The 18,409-nt window shown below is 42.5% G+C and overlaps 1 protein-coding gene across 2 annotated transcripts in view; it reads right to left on the bottom strand.

Moving 5' to 3' along the window:
- Positions 1-18,409, bottom strand: part of epha3 (eph receptor A3) — a 283,492-nt gene that overhangs the window by 238,952 nt on the left and 26,131 nt on the right. For both annotated transcript variants that reach the window (XM_080203597.1, XM_080203598.1), the window contains exon 2: positions 17,298-17,362. In XM_080203597.1, coding sequence (XP_080059723.1) covers positions 17,298-17,362 — 65 coding nt within the window. The remainder of the gene's footprint in view (positions 1-17,297; positions 17,363-18,409) is intronic.

Here is an 18,409-nt window from a genome sequence, read left to right as displayed (position 1 = left end):
TTCACGGAATCATAGAATCGTAGAATCCCTACAGTGCAGAAAGAGGCCATTCAGCCCATCGAGCCTGTACTGACACCAAGCCTTAGCCCCGTAACCTCACGAATTTACCCTGTTAATCCCCTGATACTAATGCTGCAATTTTCTTGTCCAGCCCACCACGGGAATCGTAGCAGGTAGGGCACAGGACCATGCAAAGGTCTGTTGACCTCGAACTGGTATTTCCAGTCATGGGGCAAGCGCATTCTGATGGCCAATCTAATGTGGCTAATCAACCTAACCCACACATCTCACGATGTGTTTTCCAAGCACGTTTCCAAATAAATGGGGAGGGGTGACATGATTAAAAATCACCAACCCCGTAACAATATTTTGAACCAGAAAGGCCTGGGATCAAGTCTCATGATTTTGCCCTATACGAACATCGCTTGTGCTAAGTTTATCTGCCTTTGTGGGGATTGTCAGTTCAATGCAGCGTCTTACAAAGCAGGGGGTGCCTGCAATAGTGTGGACAATGGTCATAGTGATCAGCCTTCGTGTCCAAGGAACGCTAAACGCACAGGCAGCCCATGAACTAGAACAGCCTAATCTCCATCTGAAGAATCATGAAAATCCTTCAGTTTATTCACTATCAGAATTCAGGAGTCATTAGCATTCCCATCATTTCAACACAATAAAATGAGTAAACATAACCCAGTTCAAAAGTGTTTATTGGCCACATTATCCCTGCAAGACAGCGGCAAAATCTAATAAAGCCCACTGCAACTTTGAACTTGACTATCTCAGTTGTCACACTAATAGTTTAAAAGCATCAATAAATTTTGCTCAGCTTTTGCTAGAGCACTGCAGAGATATATGGTCAGAAATGAATACATTTTGAGTGTTTTCCTTCTCCTTCAGCCACCTTACGCTGTTTTCATAGTGATGACGTTTTAATTCTGATTCGGCAAGACCAAAGTAGGAAAGCCAAACCCTCATCAAGCAAAATCTGCTTCCCCTTACCCTGATCCAGATCACTGAACTCTGTTATAATTGGCAACATAAACACAGGGACACAATTCATGGGAGTTGGCATCCTGGAATCCACAATAAATCCACTATACAAGCAGCATCTCTCTGATGCATGGGGTGGGACTGCCCTGAGACATTTCCAAGAATTGCCCTGTTTATTCAAAGCCACAGAATCCAAGAGAATTACAAAATACTTTTTTCCTGAAGGCAGAATCATTGATCTTTGATTGTTGGTTTAACTGTGAACTGGACAACTGTGAAACCAGTGGCTTTCCCTCTGGGTAAAGTCAAGGTGGCAGAAGATCAGGTATAGAAGAGGCCATTCTAGGCAAGTTTCTGAGCACCTTTAGCAGGACTCAGGGAGTCAGAAATGTTCATTGGACCCCAATCAGGAAAGTTTGGGCCTCCCCTATTCAGACTTTCCTTCCCCTTATGAGTCAAAGCACCTGGATTTCATACCCAAGTCCTACAGGGGAAGAAAGCGCACAATCTATTGACTAATGGCGAATTGCGACATTCTTGAAACATACTGTCACTTTACAGGCAATTCTACCTCAGTTATTCACATCAGTTACGTGGATCCTCCTTACATTTACTTTCCCTTTGCCACACTGCAGTCTTGGTTGGTTAAAAAGTACTTATTATCATGGAAAGGGCACAGGACTTACAGGTATCACGCCCAATAGTAATCCCACTAAAGGCCCTATATGTGCATCACCTAGCATTTTGTTTTGAGTTGAAAATGAGCATAATTTCCATGAGTCAACAGGATGATTTGTCACAAAAGATGACCTGTTTTATTGACGAGAGCTTCCAATTACTCCAACTGACACAATCTCACATACCTGTGACTGTTTAATGAATGCTCGGTACTCTGAACTATCTGCTAGTAAGTGCTCCATAACCTCAACAGAACCCACCGCTGTCCCAGACTCAAACCATCCGTCCATGTCTGACTCAGTTCTAATATACTTGTCTATGTTAGATCTGCTCTTCTAACTGATACCTCTTTGGATGCTGAAAATCTCCAAAGTTTCCACAATGGAGTAAAATTCTGTTGCTTGGGAACAACCCAGTGATCTCCTTGTATTCAACTATTCTTATTAATTATGTGTGTAAAGTATGTATGAAATGAATCAGATCATTGATCTAAAAGCAAAATATTATGGATCCTGGAAATCTGAATGAAAAACAGTAAATGCATGATAAACTCAGCAATTCTGGCAGCATCCTTCTCTTTCACTTTGAAAAAGATTTTGATTTGATTTGATTTATTGTCACATGTATTGGCGTACAATCAAAACTATTGTTTCTTGCACACTATACAGACAAAGCATACCGTTCATAGAGAAGGAAATGAGAGAGTGTAGAATGTAGTGTTACAGTCACAGCTAGGACATAGAGAAAGATCAACTTAATGCAAGGTGAGTCCATTCAAAAGTCTGACAGCAACAGGAAAGAAGCTGTTTTTGAGTCGGTTGGTACGGGGACCTCAGACTTTTGTATCTTTTTCCCGACGAAAGATCATGGAAGAGAGAATGCCCGGGGTGCGTGGGACGTTGATTATGCAGGCTGCTTTGCTGAGGCAGTGGGAAGTATAGGCAAAGTCAACGGATGGGAGGCTGGTTTGTGTGATGGATTGGGCTACATTCATGACCTTTTGTAGTTTCTTGCAGTCTTGGGCAGAGCAGGAGCCATACAGAGCTGTGATACAGCCAGAAAGAATGCTTTCAATGGTGCATCTGTAAAAGTTGGTGAGAGTTGTAGCTGACATGCCAAATATCCTTAGTCTTCTGAGAAAGTAGGGGCATTGGCGGACTTTCTCCCTGTGACTGCATGGGTTTCTTCCGGGTGCTCCGGTTTTCTCCCACAGTCCAAAGCTGTGCGGGTTAGGTTGATTGGCCGTGTTCAATTGCTTCTGAGTGTGAGGAAAATTTGCTGGCTAAATACATGAGTTTGTGGGGTTATGGCCTGGGTGGGATTGCTGTCGGTGCAGATTTGATGGGCTGAAAGGCCTCATTCAATGCTGTAAGAATTCTATGATACAATTTGAAAATCATCCTTGAGTGCTCCAACAGCATTCTTTTAACACTTAGCATAAAAGAAACACTCCCTATTTCAACAATGTAACAGTTCCAACCCCCAGATCAACAATCCTCATGACTTTACATAAGATTGTACAATTATTTCCGAGTTATGATCCATTTCCTGCTGTGCGACTAAGACTGTCATTTCACCGAGGACTTGTCGCCTTTATTAGTGAGAAGAGTTTCACCCTAAATGATGGATTTGAACTCAGGCCCCCGAGGTAAAGAAGTCACTTATTGCAGCCATTGTTACAGGAAATGGCCAATTCGACTGCCGCGGGTTTTGGTTTCTAGGCTGTCAGGCAGAGTTAGAACAAGCTTTATTGCTGCTGGGATGTGCAACAAAGTACAGCAGGATTCTGTGCAAAGAAAAAGAACCAGTTATCTACCTTATTCCCTTGCCAGCTGTACAGATACCGCCTTCTACAACAGGTAACATCAGACCTTAAAGGCAGAAAGATTTACTGCAGCTTTTCTTTCAGATTCAAGAATGAACGACAGACTATTAACAAATTGTCCTAGAGTTAGCAGCAATCGTACACCTCATTTTGACAGGACTATTAGGTCTTTCCACTATATTATTTTACTGAAACTATTATCAGAGAATGATTGCACTGAGGGATTCCTTTGTAGAGCCTTGGTCATACTTTCTTATTAGCATCCAGCTAGAAACCTTGTGATGAAGACTTGTCCACTGCAGTTTGGGCAGTATGCTGCAGCATAAAGTTGTCAAACACACATTATTTCCATTTGCATTTGAGTGAGAATTGACCTTATAGTCCACACAGCACTGTATTAACTGTTGTGCCACTATTTATCTCCTCTGGGCTGACCCTCCACTTCACTGATGGAGATGTCATTTTTGGATGAGGACTCTTGATTGGATGTAATAGGTCCCATAACATTATTCAAAGAGGAGTGGGGGGAGTTCTCACCAGTATCTGTCGCTCAATCAATAGAATCATAGAATAGAGTTTTACAGCACAAGAACAGACCCTTTGGACCATCATGTCTGTGCTGGCCATCAAGCACCAATCTATTCTAATCCCTTTTTCCAGCACTTGGTCCATAGCCTTGCATTTTATGGCACTTCAAATGCTCTTCTAAATGCTTCTTAAATGTTGTGAGGATTTTCACCTCTATTATCCTTTCAGGCAGCGAGTTCCAGATTCCCACCATCCTTCTACACTGTAAGAATTCAATGATATAATTTCCTCCCCCTTACCTTAAATCTATGCCCCCTGGTTATTGATTTCTGAACTTAAGGGAAAAAAATTCCTCCTATCTACCCTATCTGTGTCCCCATAATTTTGTACACCTTAATCATGTTCCTCCTCAGCCTTCTCTGCTCTGTGGAAAACAACTCAGCCTAGACAGCCTCCCTTCATTGCTGAAATGCTCCAGCTCAACCAACACCCTGGTGAATCTTCTCCTCGCCCTCTCTAGTGCAATCACATCCTAGGCGGCACAGTGGTTAGCACTGCTGCCTCGCAGCACCAGAGTTCCAGGTTCAATTCCAGCCTCAGGTCACTGTTTGTGCGAGGTTTGTATGTTCTCCCTGTGTCTGTGTGAGTTTCCTCCTGGTGCTCTGCTTTCCCCCCACACTCCAAAAAGACGTGTGGTTTACGTTGATTGGCTTTGCTAAATTGACCCTATTGTCAGGGGGATTAGCAGGCTAAATGTGTGGCTTTATAGGAATAGGGCCTGGGTGGAATTGTGATCAGACCTGATGGGCCAAACAGCCTCCATCTGCACTGTAGGGATTCTATGATCCTTCCTATTCTGTGGCAACCAGAACTGCACACAGTACTCTAGCCTAATGATAATTTTATACAGCTCCATCATACCCTTCCTCTTATCTGCTTCAGCTAATAAAGACAGGTATCCCATCTGTCTTCTTAAACATCTTATCTATCTGTACTGCTGCCTTCAGGGATCCCCGAGGTTCCTCTGGTCTTCTGTACTTCCTAGCATCCTACCCTTCATTGTGTATTCCCTTGCCTTGTAGTCCTCCCCAAATGCATCACCTCACACTTTTCAATTAAATTTCATTTGCCACAGTTCTACCCATCTGAGCAGCCTGTCCATATCATCCTGTGATCTATAGGCTTTCCATATTGGTGAACTTACCACCTTCTTTCATCAAAACCTGGTTATCTGGTCATTATCACACTTCAACTTAAGGTACCTGGTGTATAAATTTTCTCCTGACTTTCCAACATTACAACAGTGACTCCACATTATAAGTACCTGACTGGCCCCCTGAGTTTATGAAAGGTGTTGCATAAATCCAATTCTTTTTGCCTGTCAAACCTTGTCCATCATTAAACTAACTCTTTAATTTCAAATAAGACATGTCATAATACTTCTGGATAATTGACTTTATATTTGGTGTTATAAATAATTACAGTAATTACCATCAGCAATTGAAAATCTCTACTATAGGGAGTGCCCGCTGGCATATCACTTCAAATAATTTGGCCCAGCAATTACAGTCTAGACCTACAGTCAGAAAAGATTACAGTCATATCAACAGCTAATTTTAAATTGTGCTTCAAAGCGCACATTAACTGAAAGTGAAAACAATGGATTTTACAAATAATCCCAGCAAATAAGCCCGCAGAGGTCTATTATTGAAGTCTCCACTCGAATAACTGCACACAAAGACTCAACATTTCATGCGCTTATTTACTCCAGGTTACATTTTCAGCAGCTGAACTGAAACCCTTGTGAAAAGGCCTGCCCATTGCAGGTTTATAGCAAAGTAAGCACACTGCTATGAATTTTTACCATACAGATGTATCATTATTATTTCTATTTACACTAGTGTAAGTCATATCACTTTACCCCACACTGTGCTGCTGACTAAGTTGTGAGTAAAATGTGTTATCGGAGATACTTTAGCATTCGCTTACTTCTTAAATGGCTCATTTCAAGTACCATCAGAGGCTTCCTTTGGCAGGAGAAAGCTAAACTCCAAATCAATCAATTGCTAAGTCCAAGCCATTTACTAAACGGGGGTATTTTTCACATTGAGAGAAAACCGTTTCTCTCTCAGTGAAGCTTGAAAGGACTCTGCTAAAATGAGTTTTTCTGTCACTGCATCGTGTAGTAACTGAGAGGACTGAAGCAATTCTTTGATAAAACAAGTTGTAGCTTACTTAAATAAACGGCTGAATAAAATAGAAGCGTGTGACTGATCTGAAAGATAGGAGGGTATAAGAAAGGTGTGCAAAATACTTCTGAAAAAGTCCAATCTAAGTGAGATGATAATAGTGAAAGGTTATAGTTCATTGGGTATCCTCTGGATATTTTCAGAAAGCTTGCAATGGTGTTTGAGGAGAGGTGAACGTTATGGGGGGGAGAGAGAGGTTTAGAAAGTGAAAAGTAGCAGACAGTAGTGACTGAGATGCATCTCGTGGAAAATCTGTTCAGGCCTGAAAAAGAGGAATGGGGATCATGATGAATGATTAAAGCGAGCTTGTTGCTTCAGAGGTAGGCAGCACTAACGCTCCATGCACTGCTCATTGAAACGATTGCAGTGTGCAACCAATGCTAATAATGGAGTTGAGTGGCTGTACACCTGAGCAGGGGGTGCAAAATTGTGATACTGGTGTGAGCTCAATGTAACCGGCACGGTGGCACAGTGGTTAGTATTGCTGCCTCATAGCGCCAGAGACCTGGGTTCAATTCCTGGCTCGGGTCGCTGTCTGTGTGGAGTCTGCATGTTCGCCCTGTGTGGGCTTTCTCCGGGTGCTCTCACAGTCTGAAAGATATGCTGATGAGGTGCATTGACCTGAACAGGTGCTGAGCAAGGTGAATTTCACAGTAATTTCATTACAGTGTTAATGTCAGTTTTATGTGTGACTAATAAGTAAACTTTAATCAGCCATACCAAACCAGCGGCACTACCAAGCCTCTACTTTCTCAGGAGACTAAAGGAATTTGGCATGTCAGCTACAACTTTCACCAAATTTTACAGATGCACCGCAGGAAGCATCTTTTCTGGTTATATCACAGCTTGGTATGGCTGCCCAAGACTGCAAGAAACTACAAAGAGTCATGAACGAAGACAGTCCATCACTCAAAACAGCCTCCAATCCATTGACTCTGTCTATACTTCCCACTGCCTCAGAAAAGCAGCCAGTATAATCAAGGACCCCACGCACCCTGGACATTCTCTCTTCCATCTTCTTCCATCAGGAAAAATATGCAAAAGTCTGAGATCATGTACCAACAAACTCAAAAACAGCTCCTTCCCTGCTGCCATCAGATTTTTGAATGGACCTACCTTGCATTAAGTTGATTTTTCTCTATATCCTAGCTATGACTGCAACACTACATTCTGCACTCACTGATTTCCTTCTCTATGTACGGTATGCTTTGTCTGTATAGTGCACAAGAAACACTTTTCACTTTACATGTGACAATAATAAATCAAATCAAACAAACCAAATATAAAAGCTAGGAGCACTACTTAAAGGCAATGCCTCATTTCTTGAAGGGGACATGCATTTGGGTCACAGGAGGTTCTGGAAGCTATTCCAAGCGTCATTTTACCCAGGAATGACACAGGAATGGCGGTGAGCAAGTTCCAAGGTTTCCCAATGCAACATGGAAGTCCTTGTTGCTGAAGATGGAAAGGGTAGTGAGCTCTTCAAGAGGAGGCCAGGAGGCCTTCCAAACAAATTCTGAGACTGTAATGGGAGAGCTGTAGGTCAATGCCAGTAATTGAGGCCTGAGGGCCTGGATTCATTGCCGAATGACCTCACGTGAGTGGCCACGATCAGAGAACACTGCATCTCATTAACTGCACCAATAGCATCACACTATGCACAATGCTCCCATACCCTTATCACTCACTTAATAACAACCTCTATCAAATCCACATTCATAGCTTCATCAGAAATTCACACACCCATGTCTCACAGCATGCACGTGCTAGCTATTCAACCGTGATAGACATATCATCCAACCACATAGCACCACAGTCACTCACACACTTCCATCTCTCTTACAGCACAAAGTGGCACAGTTGGCGATGCCCATATCCCGTGAACAAATACATAAAATAGATAACTGGGCAGCAGCAGTAACTGTCAGTGAAGGGGAGGGGGCAGGGTACAGGTATGGCTGCACCTCCTCACCCCTCTGGTGGACACCACCATTGGAGCAGCCATGGCTGAGACTGGCCAGTGCAGGGCTGAAAGCATCAAAGATGACAGTGTTTTCGTAGCTCAGGCAAGAACAGAAAATGTTGGAAGATCTCATCAGGTCTGACAGCATCTTTGTAGAGAGATTGGATCTAATGTTTCGAGTCTGGATAACCCTTCATCAGGAACTAGTGTTCTCAAAGCTAATCTTCCTTGTGTTAATGCAAGCCTACTTGTGCCATTAATAAATAAACTTAAAACTTAAACAATAGCAAGCTTGCCAGGAAAGCTGTGATTGATGTCAAAGCACATGAAGAACCTTGCACACGACTTTGCGCAGAGTTCTGGAGCTCTCCTATCCAGCGTGGGATGGTGGCCAGCTCTATTTTCATGCACACTTTTGGAGCTGATCGCGGTACAGCATCTGACACCCGATGTGTCTGCTTCCATTGCAGTGTAAGCAGAAGCCATCAGAGGCTGAGCGCTGCAGTATTAGCTCAGTCTGAAGTCACACAAGCTCTGTTTACAGCCACATTAACTCAAGCTGCTGACACCCCGGCTGCAGATAGCAGTGCTCAAAGGGCCTCACGGCAGGGTGACAATCTGTCCCCAATCGATTACTGGGATTGTTGAGGCGTCACTCCAGGGAAGTGATAGTGGACCCGTGACAAACAAACCTGCCTTCATAGAAATCATCAAACAGTTACAGCTCAGAAGGGAGCCATTCAGCTCATCGCATCCATGATGGTCTCTGCAAAAAGTAACATCAATATTCCCTCCTCCAAAAGCCTCCAACATGCTCTCACGCAAAGCATTGCTGATTCTGACCACTCGCTGTGTAAAAACATTCTGTCTCGTGTCATCTGGTTTTTAAGCCAATCACCTTCAAATTGGTGTTCTTTTGACCTACAGAAACAGTGTCTCCCTGTCCACACTGAATTGTCCCCTCTCATTTTTGAACACTTCCAACCAATTTCTTAATCAATCTTCACAATGCTCAGGAGTGGGGAATGGGCAACAAGACTTGGGCACACCAGTTACTAAAGGTAAGCATTCAATACAGGTGCTGCAGGCAGTAAAGAAAGCAAATGGTATGTTGGTCTTAATAGTGAGACGATTCAAGTACAGGAGCAGGGATGTCTTGCTGCAATTATACAGGGCCTTGGTGAGACCACACCTAGAATATTGTGTGCAGTTTTGGTCTCCTTATCTGAGGAAGGAAGAAGTGCAGAGGTTTACCAAACTGACTCCTGGGATGGCAGGAGTGATGTATGAGGAGAGATTGGGTCCGTTATGATTATATTTGCTGGAGTTTAGAAGGATGACAGTAATAGTAGAAAGCTATTAAATCCTGACAGGACTGGACTGTGGAAGATGCAGGAAGGATGTTCCTGATGGTGGGGGTGTCCAAAACTTGGAGGCATAGTCTAAGGATATGGGTAAACCTTTTAAGACTGAGATGAGGAGAAATGTTTTCACCCCGAGAGGCCTTTGGAATCTGTAACCGCGAAAAGCATTTGAATCCAAACATTGTATGTTTTCAAGGAGATGTTAGACATAGACCTTGGAGTGAAAGGGAGCAAAGGATATTAGGGGGAAGGTGGGATCAGGCTATTGAGTTGGATGATCATAAAGAATGGTGGAGCATGCTCAAGGGCCGAATGTCCTATTCCTTCTCCTATTTTCTATGTTTCTATGAGAACAGATATAGTTTCTCCAATTTGTTTTTGTAATTCAGATTCCTCATCCCTGGACCTTTAACACTTTGTGCACATATACATCACGGTCTCTCTGCTCCTGCACCCCCTTTAGAGTTGTATGCTTTAAATTATATTGGGGGCAATCCTCCCATCCTCCTGCACTAAAAAAATTAGGGGGCAATCAGTGGGGGGTGGGGGTCCCGCTGCCACGGTGGGAGAAGAGGGAGGCCAGCGATCAGGGTGGTCAGGAGGAGGGGGGGGCGGTGTCAGCTGGGAGAAGGGGGTCAGGACTGCAGATGGGGAGTCAGGACTGCTGGGGGGTGGTTTGGTACTGCAGGGGGGATTCGGCATGGGTAGGGGGGCTGGAGATGGGCCAGGAAGTGGGGGGCGGGGGGGGTCGAGGCTGGGCCCAGGAACACATCTGCCACATGAATGCCCACTCCACCAGCCTCTCCATGTCATCACATGTGATCACATCTTTCCTGTACTGGAGTGGCCAGCACTGTCACATACTAGCTGTGGCCTCACTAGTATTTTATATATTTCTAGCATCACCTCTGATTTCTTCAGTTCTGTGCCTCACCTAAAAAGGAAGTGTCCCAGGTAACTTTTTACCTAGCTTATCTGGCTGTCCTGCTACCTTCAGGGATCTGTGACTGTGCACTCAAATATCCCCCTGTTCCTCTGCACCTCTCAGCAACCCCTACCATTTATTTGGTATTCCCTTTCATGTTTCCCCATATTGCCTCACATCTGCAGATCAAGTTCCACTTTCCACTCTTCTGCCCACCTTACCAGTCGATCAATATCTTCCTGCAGTCTACAGCTTTCTTCCTCGGGACAGCACGGTGGCACAGTGGTTAGCACTGTTGCCTCACAGCACCAGGGACCCAGGTTTGATTCCTGGCTTGGGTCACTATCTGTGTGGAGTTTGCACATTCTCCCTATGTGTGTGTGGGTTTCCTCTGGGTACTCCAGTTTCCCCCCACGTTCTGAAAGATGTGCTGGTTTAGGTGCATTGACCCAAACAGGTGCCTGAGTGTGGCATCTAGGGGAATTTCACAGTAATTTCATTGCAGTGTTAATGTAAGCCTTACTTGTGACTAATAATTTAACTTTAACTTTCGTTATCAACCACACAGCCAAACATTATATCACTGAAAAGCTCCTTAATGTATATTTAGGTTTAAATCATTGATGTTTACCATGAACAGCAAGGGACCATCCACCTGGTCAAATCCCCTTTTCCAGCTGTTCAAACTGAACCATGTAGTTCAAACTCTCAGTGGACTCGTTCACTCTGAGCTGGGTCTTTCAATCCCACATCCTATCCATCACTTTAATATATTACTTCCACCTCAATGATTTCACATCTACTCTTACTTCATTTTAGCTCCCACTGAGTCAGTTGCCTATCCCAGGTCTTTATTTTTACCTCTACCTTTTTTTTCTCTGAAGCCTGTCTTACTTGCTTCTGAAGCGCTATCTTTCCCATTAGAACTGCCTTTGTCAACCTCTGTGTATCAAATTCAAGGCCGTAAAATTCACCATGGCCTTGCACCTACTTAATACCACACCGTTATCCAGCCCTGCGCTCCACATTTATATACTTCCGAGTTTCTTTTCCATGCATCCTAATTCCACTACTCCACCTCTGTGGAAGGGCTTTCAATCACCACAATGGTGCTCTCTTTCAAACTCCTTTCCCCAAAGTCCTCTGCTTCCCTTGCTCCCTCGGTTTCACAGGTCTTCCTTAAAAGTTTAAAGTTTAGTTTGATTTATTTATTAGTATCACAAGTGTCACAAAGCCCATCAAAGCCTTTACTTTCTCAGAAGACTAAGGAAATTTGGCAACAATACTTTTCATTGTATGTTGATACACAGAACAATAATAAATCAAATCAAATCAAAAAGTAGGCTTACATTAACACTACAATAAAGTTACTGTGAAAACACCCTAGTCGCTACACTCTGGCACCTGTTCAGCTACACTGAGGGAAAATTTAGCATGGCCAATGCATCTAACCAGCACATCTTTTGACAGGAAATCAGAGCACCCAGAGGAAACCCAAGTGGACATGAGGAGAATATGCAGACTCCACACAGGCAGTGACCCAAGTCCGGAATCGAATCCAGTTTCCTAGTGCTGTGAGGGAGCAGTGCTAACCAATGTGCCACTGTACCACCCATCAAAATTTTAAAATCTAACTTTACAACTAACCTTTTGGTTACCTCCTTTGCACTTCTGTCACTGACATCTGTTCTCCATGGAATATCCGAATATTATAAACTATACTCTATTCATTCCTACTATTTTAGAATTACTGATTTGGAGCAAGTTAACAGATAACCAGAGACCTATCGTTGTTAATATACATAAATGCAAGTAATGGAAATGCCAAATAACGTAAAAGTAAAGAAGTGTCATTCAGTGAAGATAGAGGAAAAAAAAATTGAGGTACAATTATTGATCATTTACTGAAAGATTCCAAGCAGTGCTAAGCTACAATCAATAAACTTAATCAAATACTAGAATCCATCAAGGTTAACCTAACCTTGTATTGATCACGAGTGAAAATACATCTGGAATATGGTTTGCATTTTTCAATTCACTATCATCAACAGATCATTGATGCTTTTGAGTGGGTTTGTAGACGAGGAGGAGATTCTAAAATACTTGGCAAAACATTCAGACATATTTTGAAGATGGGGGAAGTGATCCAGGTCTCTGAATTACGCACATTTAGATGCAAGCTGAATTATTTTACTTGGACTGCTCGAGATAATGCACATTTCAGGTGAACAAGCTTCAGGTAAAGCAGAACAAAGCTTTCCATTCCCTCTCAAGGCTTCCATCAAAAAGCAGTTGATATTGCATCAATTAACTCCTTCTAACAGAGTCTGATCAAATCTTGAAATATATAGGTTTAAGGCAAGGGGCAAGTTGGGAACTGGGTTTAAGGTTATGAAGGTAAGCACAGACTGAGCTGAGCTCATATACTGAAATTCAACCCAACCAATAATTCAATGCAATGAGAGCAATATAACAGGGCTGTCTATTCATTCTCACCAGTTTCATGCTACAACAGGCTCTGACCAAAAGTGCAAGGTAATTTTTGCATGATTTACAAACATATGAAATTAGGAGTAGAAGGAGGCCATTTGGACCCTTGAGCCTGTGCTGCTATTTAATAAGATTCTGGCTGAGCAGCTTGCATTTTGAATTCCACATTCCCATGCACACCTCCCAAAATCTTTGATTCCTTTGCCCAGCAAGAATCTATCTACCTGTACCTTAAAATATTTGCTGACCTTGCCTTCACTGCCTTCTGAGACAAAGAGTTCCAAAGTCACATAACCCTCTGAGAGAAGAAAATTCATTTCATCTCTGTGCCGAAAGAGTTACTCCTATTTTTAAATCAATTTCCACTCCTATTCTGGATTCACCCACAAGAGGAAACATCCTTTCCAGGTCCAACTTATCAAGAATGTTCAGGATCTTATATACTCCAATCAAGTCACTCCTCATTCTTCTAAACACCAGTGGAAATAAGCTAATATGCCTACAATTTGTCATATGGGAATTATTAATATTAATAAGGGTGGCACAGTGGTTAACACTGCTGCCTCACAGCACCAGGGACCCGGATTCGATTCCCAGCTTGGCTCACTGTCTGCGTGGAGTTTGCATGTTCTCCCTGTGTCTGCGTGGGTTTCCTCTGGGTGCTCCAGTTTCTTCCTGCAGTACAGAGATGGGTGCGTTAGGTAGACTGGCCATGCTAAATTGCCGTTTAGTATTAGGGGGACTAACTAGATTAAATGCATTGGGTTATTGGAATGGGGTGTGGGTGGGATTGTGGTCAGCATGGACTCGACGGGCTGAATGGCCTCCTTCTGCACTGTAGGATTCTATGATTCTATATGACAATCCGCTGATTCCAGATAGCAACCTAAAAAACCTCCTTTAAACCACCTCAAATATTCTTCCTTAAATTAGGAGACCGAAACTTCGCACAGTATTCAAGATGTGGTCTCACCAATGCTCTGAGGCATAACATTCTTACTTTTATGTCCAATTCCTCTCACAATAAATGATCAAATTCCATTAGCTCATTAATTACTTGCACACTAACATTTTGTGGCTCATACAGTGGAACAACGAGATCCCTCTGTACTTCAGAATTCTTAAGTCGTTCTCCAACTAAATAATGCATTTATTTTTGAATCTTCTTGCCAAAGCGAATAACTTCACGTTTTCTCACATTGTACACCACCTGCCAAATTTCTGCCCACCTTCTCAGCCTATCCATATCTGTTTGCAATCTCCTGCTGCCCACAACACACTTTCCTAACTATCTTAATGTCAACTACAGGTTTAGCTACCATGCCTTCAGTGCCCTCATCTAAATCACTGATTTACATTTTCAAAAAGCTGAGGCCCCAGCATTCATCCCTGCGGAACGCCACACATCACACCCTGCCAATCAGACAAAAACCTCTTTATGTACACATTCTGTTTTCTGTCAGCCAGCCCATCTTCTATCCATGTTAATATGTTACCCACAAAACCCTGAGCTTCTACTTTGTGCAATAACCTTTAATGTGGTAAATGGAAATACAACGGGGGGAGGTTGGGGGGAGGGGTTCCCCATCCTGCACGCCACAGGAATCGAAGGGTGGGGATGAGAACACCATGCAAAGGTCTGTTGACCTCGGGTGGGATTTTCCAGCTTCAGGGTGAGCGCGGCAAGAACATCCTGCCCAATATGTCTATTGGCTTCCCTTTATCCACTGTGCAAGTCACTCCTGCAATGAACACCAATTAGAGATGAAAATCTATTGTTTTTATCTGATCTGGTCCACATATGACTCCAGAGCCACACCAATGTGTTTGACTCTCAACTGCCTTCTGACCAAGGGCAACTAGAAATGGGCAATAAATGCTGGTCAGCCAGCAACACCTAAGTGCCACAAATGAGTAAAAATAAATTGGTTTCACATGATTTTTCTTTTCACAAAATCATACTGACCCTGCTGATTGCCTTGAGCTTTAATATACATAACACCTTCATGATCGATTCTAATTCCTTCCCTACGACAGATGTCAAACTACCTGGCCTATAGTTACCTGTTCACTGCCTCCTTCCCTTCTTGATTGGTGGGGTTGTACTTGCTGCTTTCCAGTCAATTGGAACCTTTCCAAAATCGAGGAGATTTTGAAAAATTAACACAAGTGCATCCATTAGACTGTTATCAACTTTGTTTAACACCCTAGGGTGAAGTTCATCATCAGAACTCTTTTCATCTTCAACCTTTTAGTGATGTTTTTGAAGAAAGCTTGGCAGTCATGACCATGGCTTTAACTCAATGATTATAGAAATCGAACGTGTGAGAAATGGACAGTAATTACACAGTAGTTTCAGAATTGGTCAATACTGTGATTTGCTAAACAGTTTACAATACCATTATTGCTAATTGAAAATGGTCTGTGTTTTTATTTGTGTTATATTTTGAACTTGCTGTGTTGGAAGCCAAATTCACCAGAGATGAAACAGAATGTGGTTTGACAACGAGCTGGGATTTGCTGTCTTGTGTTGTCTTTAACCATTTGTACATCTTTTAATAACCAAACTGTGTTAATGTTACAGCTACAAATCTTCATATTTACAATAGAACAACAGCATTAGCATTATGCTACTTAATACACATCATGTCTCAAAGAATGTACCCTTCTCGGCATGTTTGCCAGAGCCTGTAAAACAGAGAGATTAACGGCAGGCTGTTACAGATGATGCACGTGCCTTGCCAGCTATCTGTATGTGAAATACGTGCATGTGGGAGACAAATGGTACCATGTGAACTAAATCAGGACTAAACTCAAGGAACAGATGGTGGGTATCCAGACAGCATACTCTCTAAATGAGTAGCAGTATAAATAGGTTCATTTGAAACACTTAGTAAAAGATTTAATCAGCTTCATGCTGGAGCATGGCTTCTTACTGCTGAACTATGGTAGACTTTGTCCTTCTATACACGCGACACATCTACGTCAATGTTGCATTCACTAAATTTACTACACAAAGGCCAGGTTTGTTAGAAAATAAATGTCCTGCTTTTTCCCAGCTCTCCATTTCTGATGACTCATTCTAAAGACAAAGCAACCAAATAGCACCTTTTGTCCATTTTAGCCATTCCTCACACGCAATTATATACTCTGCACACGTGGGCTATCTGAACATGATAAGCAATGTCTGTTTCTGATGTCACGCTATACAAGTACACTTTCCAGAGGGGTGACTGAGCAATGACCAGCAGCAGGATTCACGAATGATCTGTCTTTTCCACTACCTAGCGCTGAGGCTCACTGTAGCTACACCTGAGATCAGCAAATTGTATGTAGGCAAGATTGAAGTTTCAGGTCTGATAAAGCTGAGTGGTGACCCATGCATTACAAGGGTAAGTTTCTGACTTTGCACTGCTAGTAGTAAGCAGTGCCCACCTTAATTTATGATGTGCCCCACCCCAGCAGGTGCCAGAGAAAACAAAAGTAAATTCAGAAAATTGCCCCTGGTATTTAATTGACACTGGGGTAGCCCAAGGGGTGGGGGGTGGGGGAGGACATGGAGGAGGAAGTTATGGTGTAAAATGGGCATGATGTGGGTATGCCGGCGTTGGACTGGCGTAAACACAGTAAAAAGTCTGACAACACCAGGTTTTAGTCCAACCGATTTATTTGATAATAGACTCACAAGCTTTCGGGACGAAGGGACTAACCTGAAAGCTTGTGAGTCTATTATCAAATAAATCGGTTGGACTAAAACCTGGTGTTGTCAGACTTTTTACTGTGTAAAATAGGCAAACAGATTTCCAGTTAATTATACACTCTACCCAGTTCTCCCCCCCATTGTTGTGATGTATACCAAATACTTAGTTCAACGTCAACCAAGCTTTATTATCGTGCAGACTTACCCATTTGAGATCAAACGGAACATTTGTAGTTTAACGCAAGTTGATGGCAACATTTATGGTTCCAGTGACCTGCCTGCGATTTTAGTTGGGGACTGAGCCAAATGAATTAAATTAGCATTATTCTAACAACTAATTAATCCAAAGTTAGAGCGAGAGATTAGGCACAAGGCAACAATGACATGCTGCTGATATTTTGAAGTTTTTTTCAAGAAGAACCACTTGACACTGTAAGCAACCAATTTTAAACATCTTTTTGCTGCCACTTTGCTGCCTCAGCATTGAACCCATACTTCAGTGAAATTGAGAACAAGGATTATTTACATGGTATCTAAATCATCGGTTAGATTTAAGCATTTCGCTGGTTGTAGTTCTGCACTTACCCCATGAATCGGGTAAGATATCCATCCGAGCTCTCCTTGAACTGCTTTCGAATCCAGGAGGTTAACTGAGGAAATAGAAAGCAGCTAATTAAAAACAAGTCCCACATTTCTTCATAAAATCCTTGGAATTATAGTCAACCATGCAAGTTATTCAGGACATCCTGTATAAGAGCTATCCTTAAGATTGAGAAAGACAAGGAGTTCCACAGTTGAAGTCCAAGGAAAATCTTGGCACGCACCACTACAACAATAATTGTTGGGGCGGCATGATGGCACAATGGTTAGCAATGCGGCCTCACAGCATCAGGGACCTGGGTTCAATTCCCAGCTTGAGTCACTGTCTGCGTGGAATTTGCACATTCTCTCTGTGTCTGCGTGGGTTTCCTCCGGGTGATCTGGTTTCCTCCCACAGTCTGAAAACCATGCTGGTTAGGTGCATTGACCCGAACAGGTACCAGAGTGTAGCGACTAGGGGAATTTCATAATAACTTCACTGCAGTGTGAATGTGAGCCTTACTTCTTACTAATAAATAAACTTTACTTAATTGATGGAATGCCTTTAATGCATTAATCCCCTCAAGGCATTTCACAGGAGTGTTATTAAACAACGTTTGGTCTCAAATAAATGCACATCTGATTGGAGTACAGATGTCCTAACTTATTTACAATTTGTTCCCATTCAAAAGTACTGATCCAATATTTAATACAATGTCAAATGGGATGTAAACTACTTCCAAAAGAAAACATTTTGCAACAATTTGTGCATTGGATACCATCAAAAGATAGACAAATAGACTCACGTGTTTGTGTTTTGTGTTAGATTTTACGGTACAGGTTGGAAAATTCCAACGTATGAAATGAACAGATAAAGCACTTGCTAATTGAATACAATTGAGGGCTGTGCCTACAATTGCTGAGGCACTGAGGTTTAGAATTCACCCTTCCTCCTCTCAATATTGCTTTCCTCCATTAAGTTTGTTCATTAGCATCACAAGTGAGCTCACATTAACACTGCAATGAAGTTACTGTGAAAATCCCCTAGTTGCCACACTCCAGCACCTGCTTGGGTACACTGAGGAAGAATTTAGCATGGCCTATGCACCTAATCTGTG

This window comes from Carcharhinus amblyrhynchos, chromosome 15, assembly GCF_965287045.1.
Source record: "Carcharhinus amblyrhynchos chromosome 15, sCarAmb.v2.hapA, whole genome shotgun sequence".
Classification (NCBI taxonomy): domain Eukaryota; kingdom Metazoa; phylum Chordata; class Chondrichthyes; order Carcharhiniformes; family Carcharhinidae; genus Carcharhinus; species Carcharhinus amblyrhynchos.
Note: the sequence above shows the minus strand (reverse complement) of the source record. Positions and strands in the feature narration are given on the sequence as shown.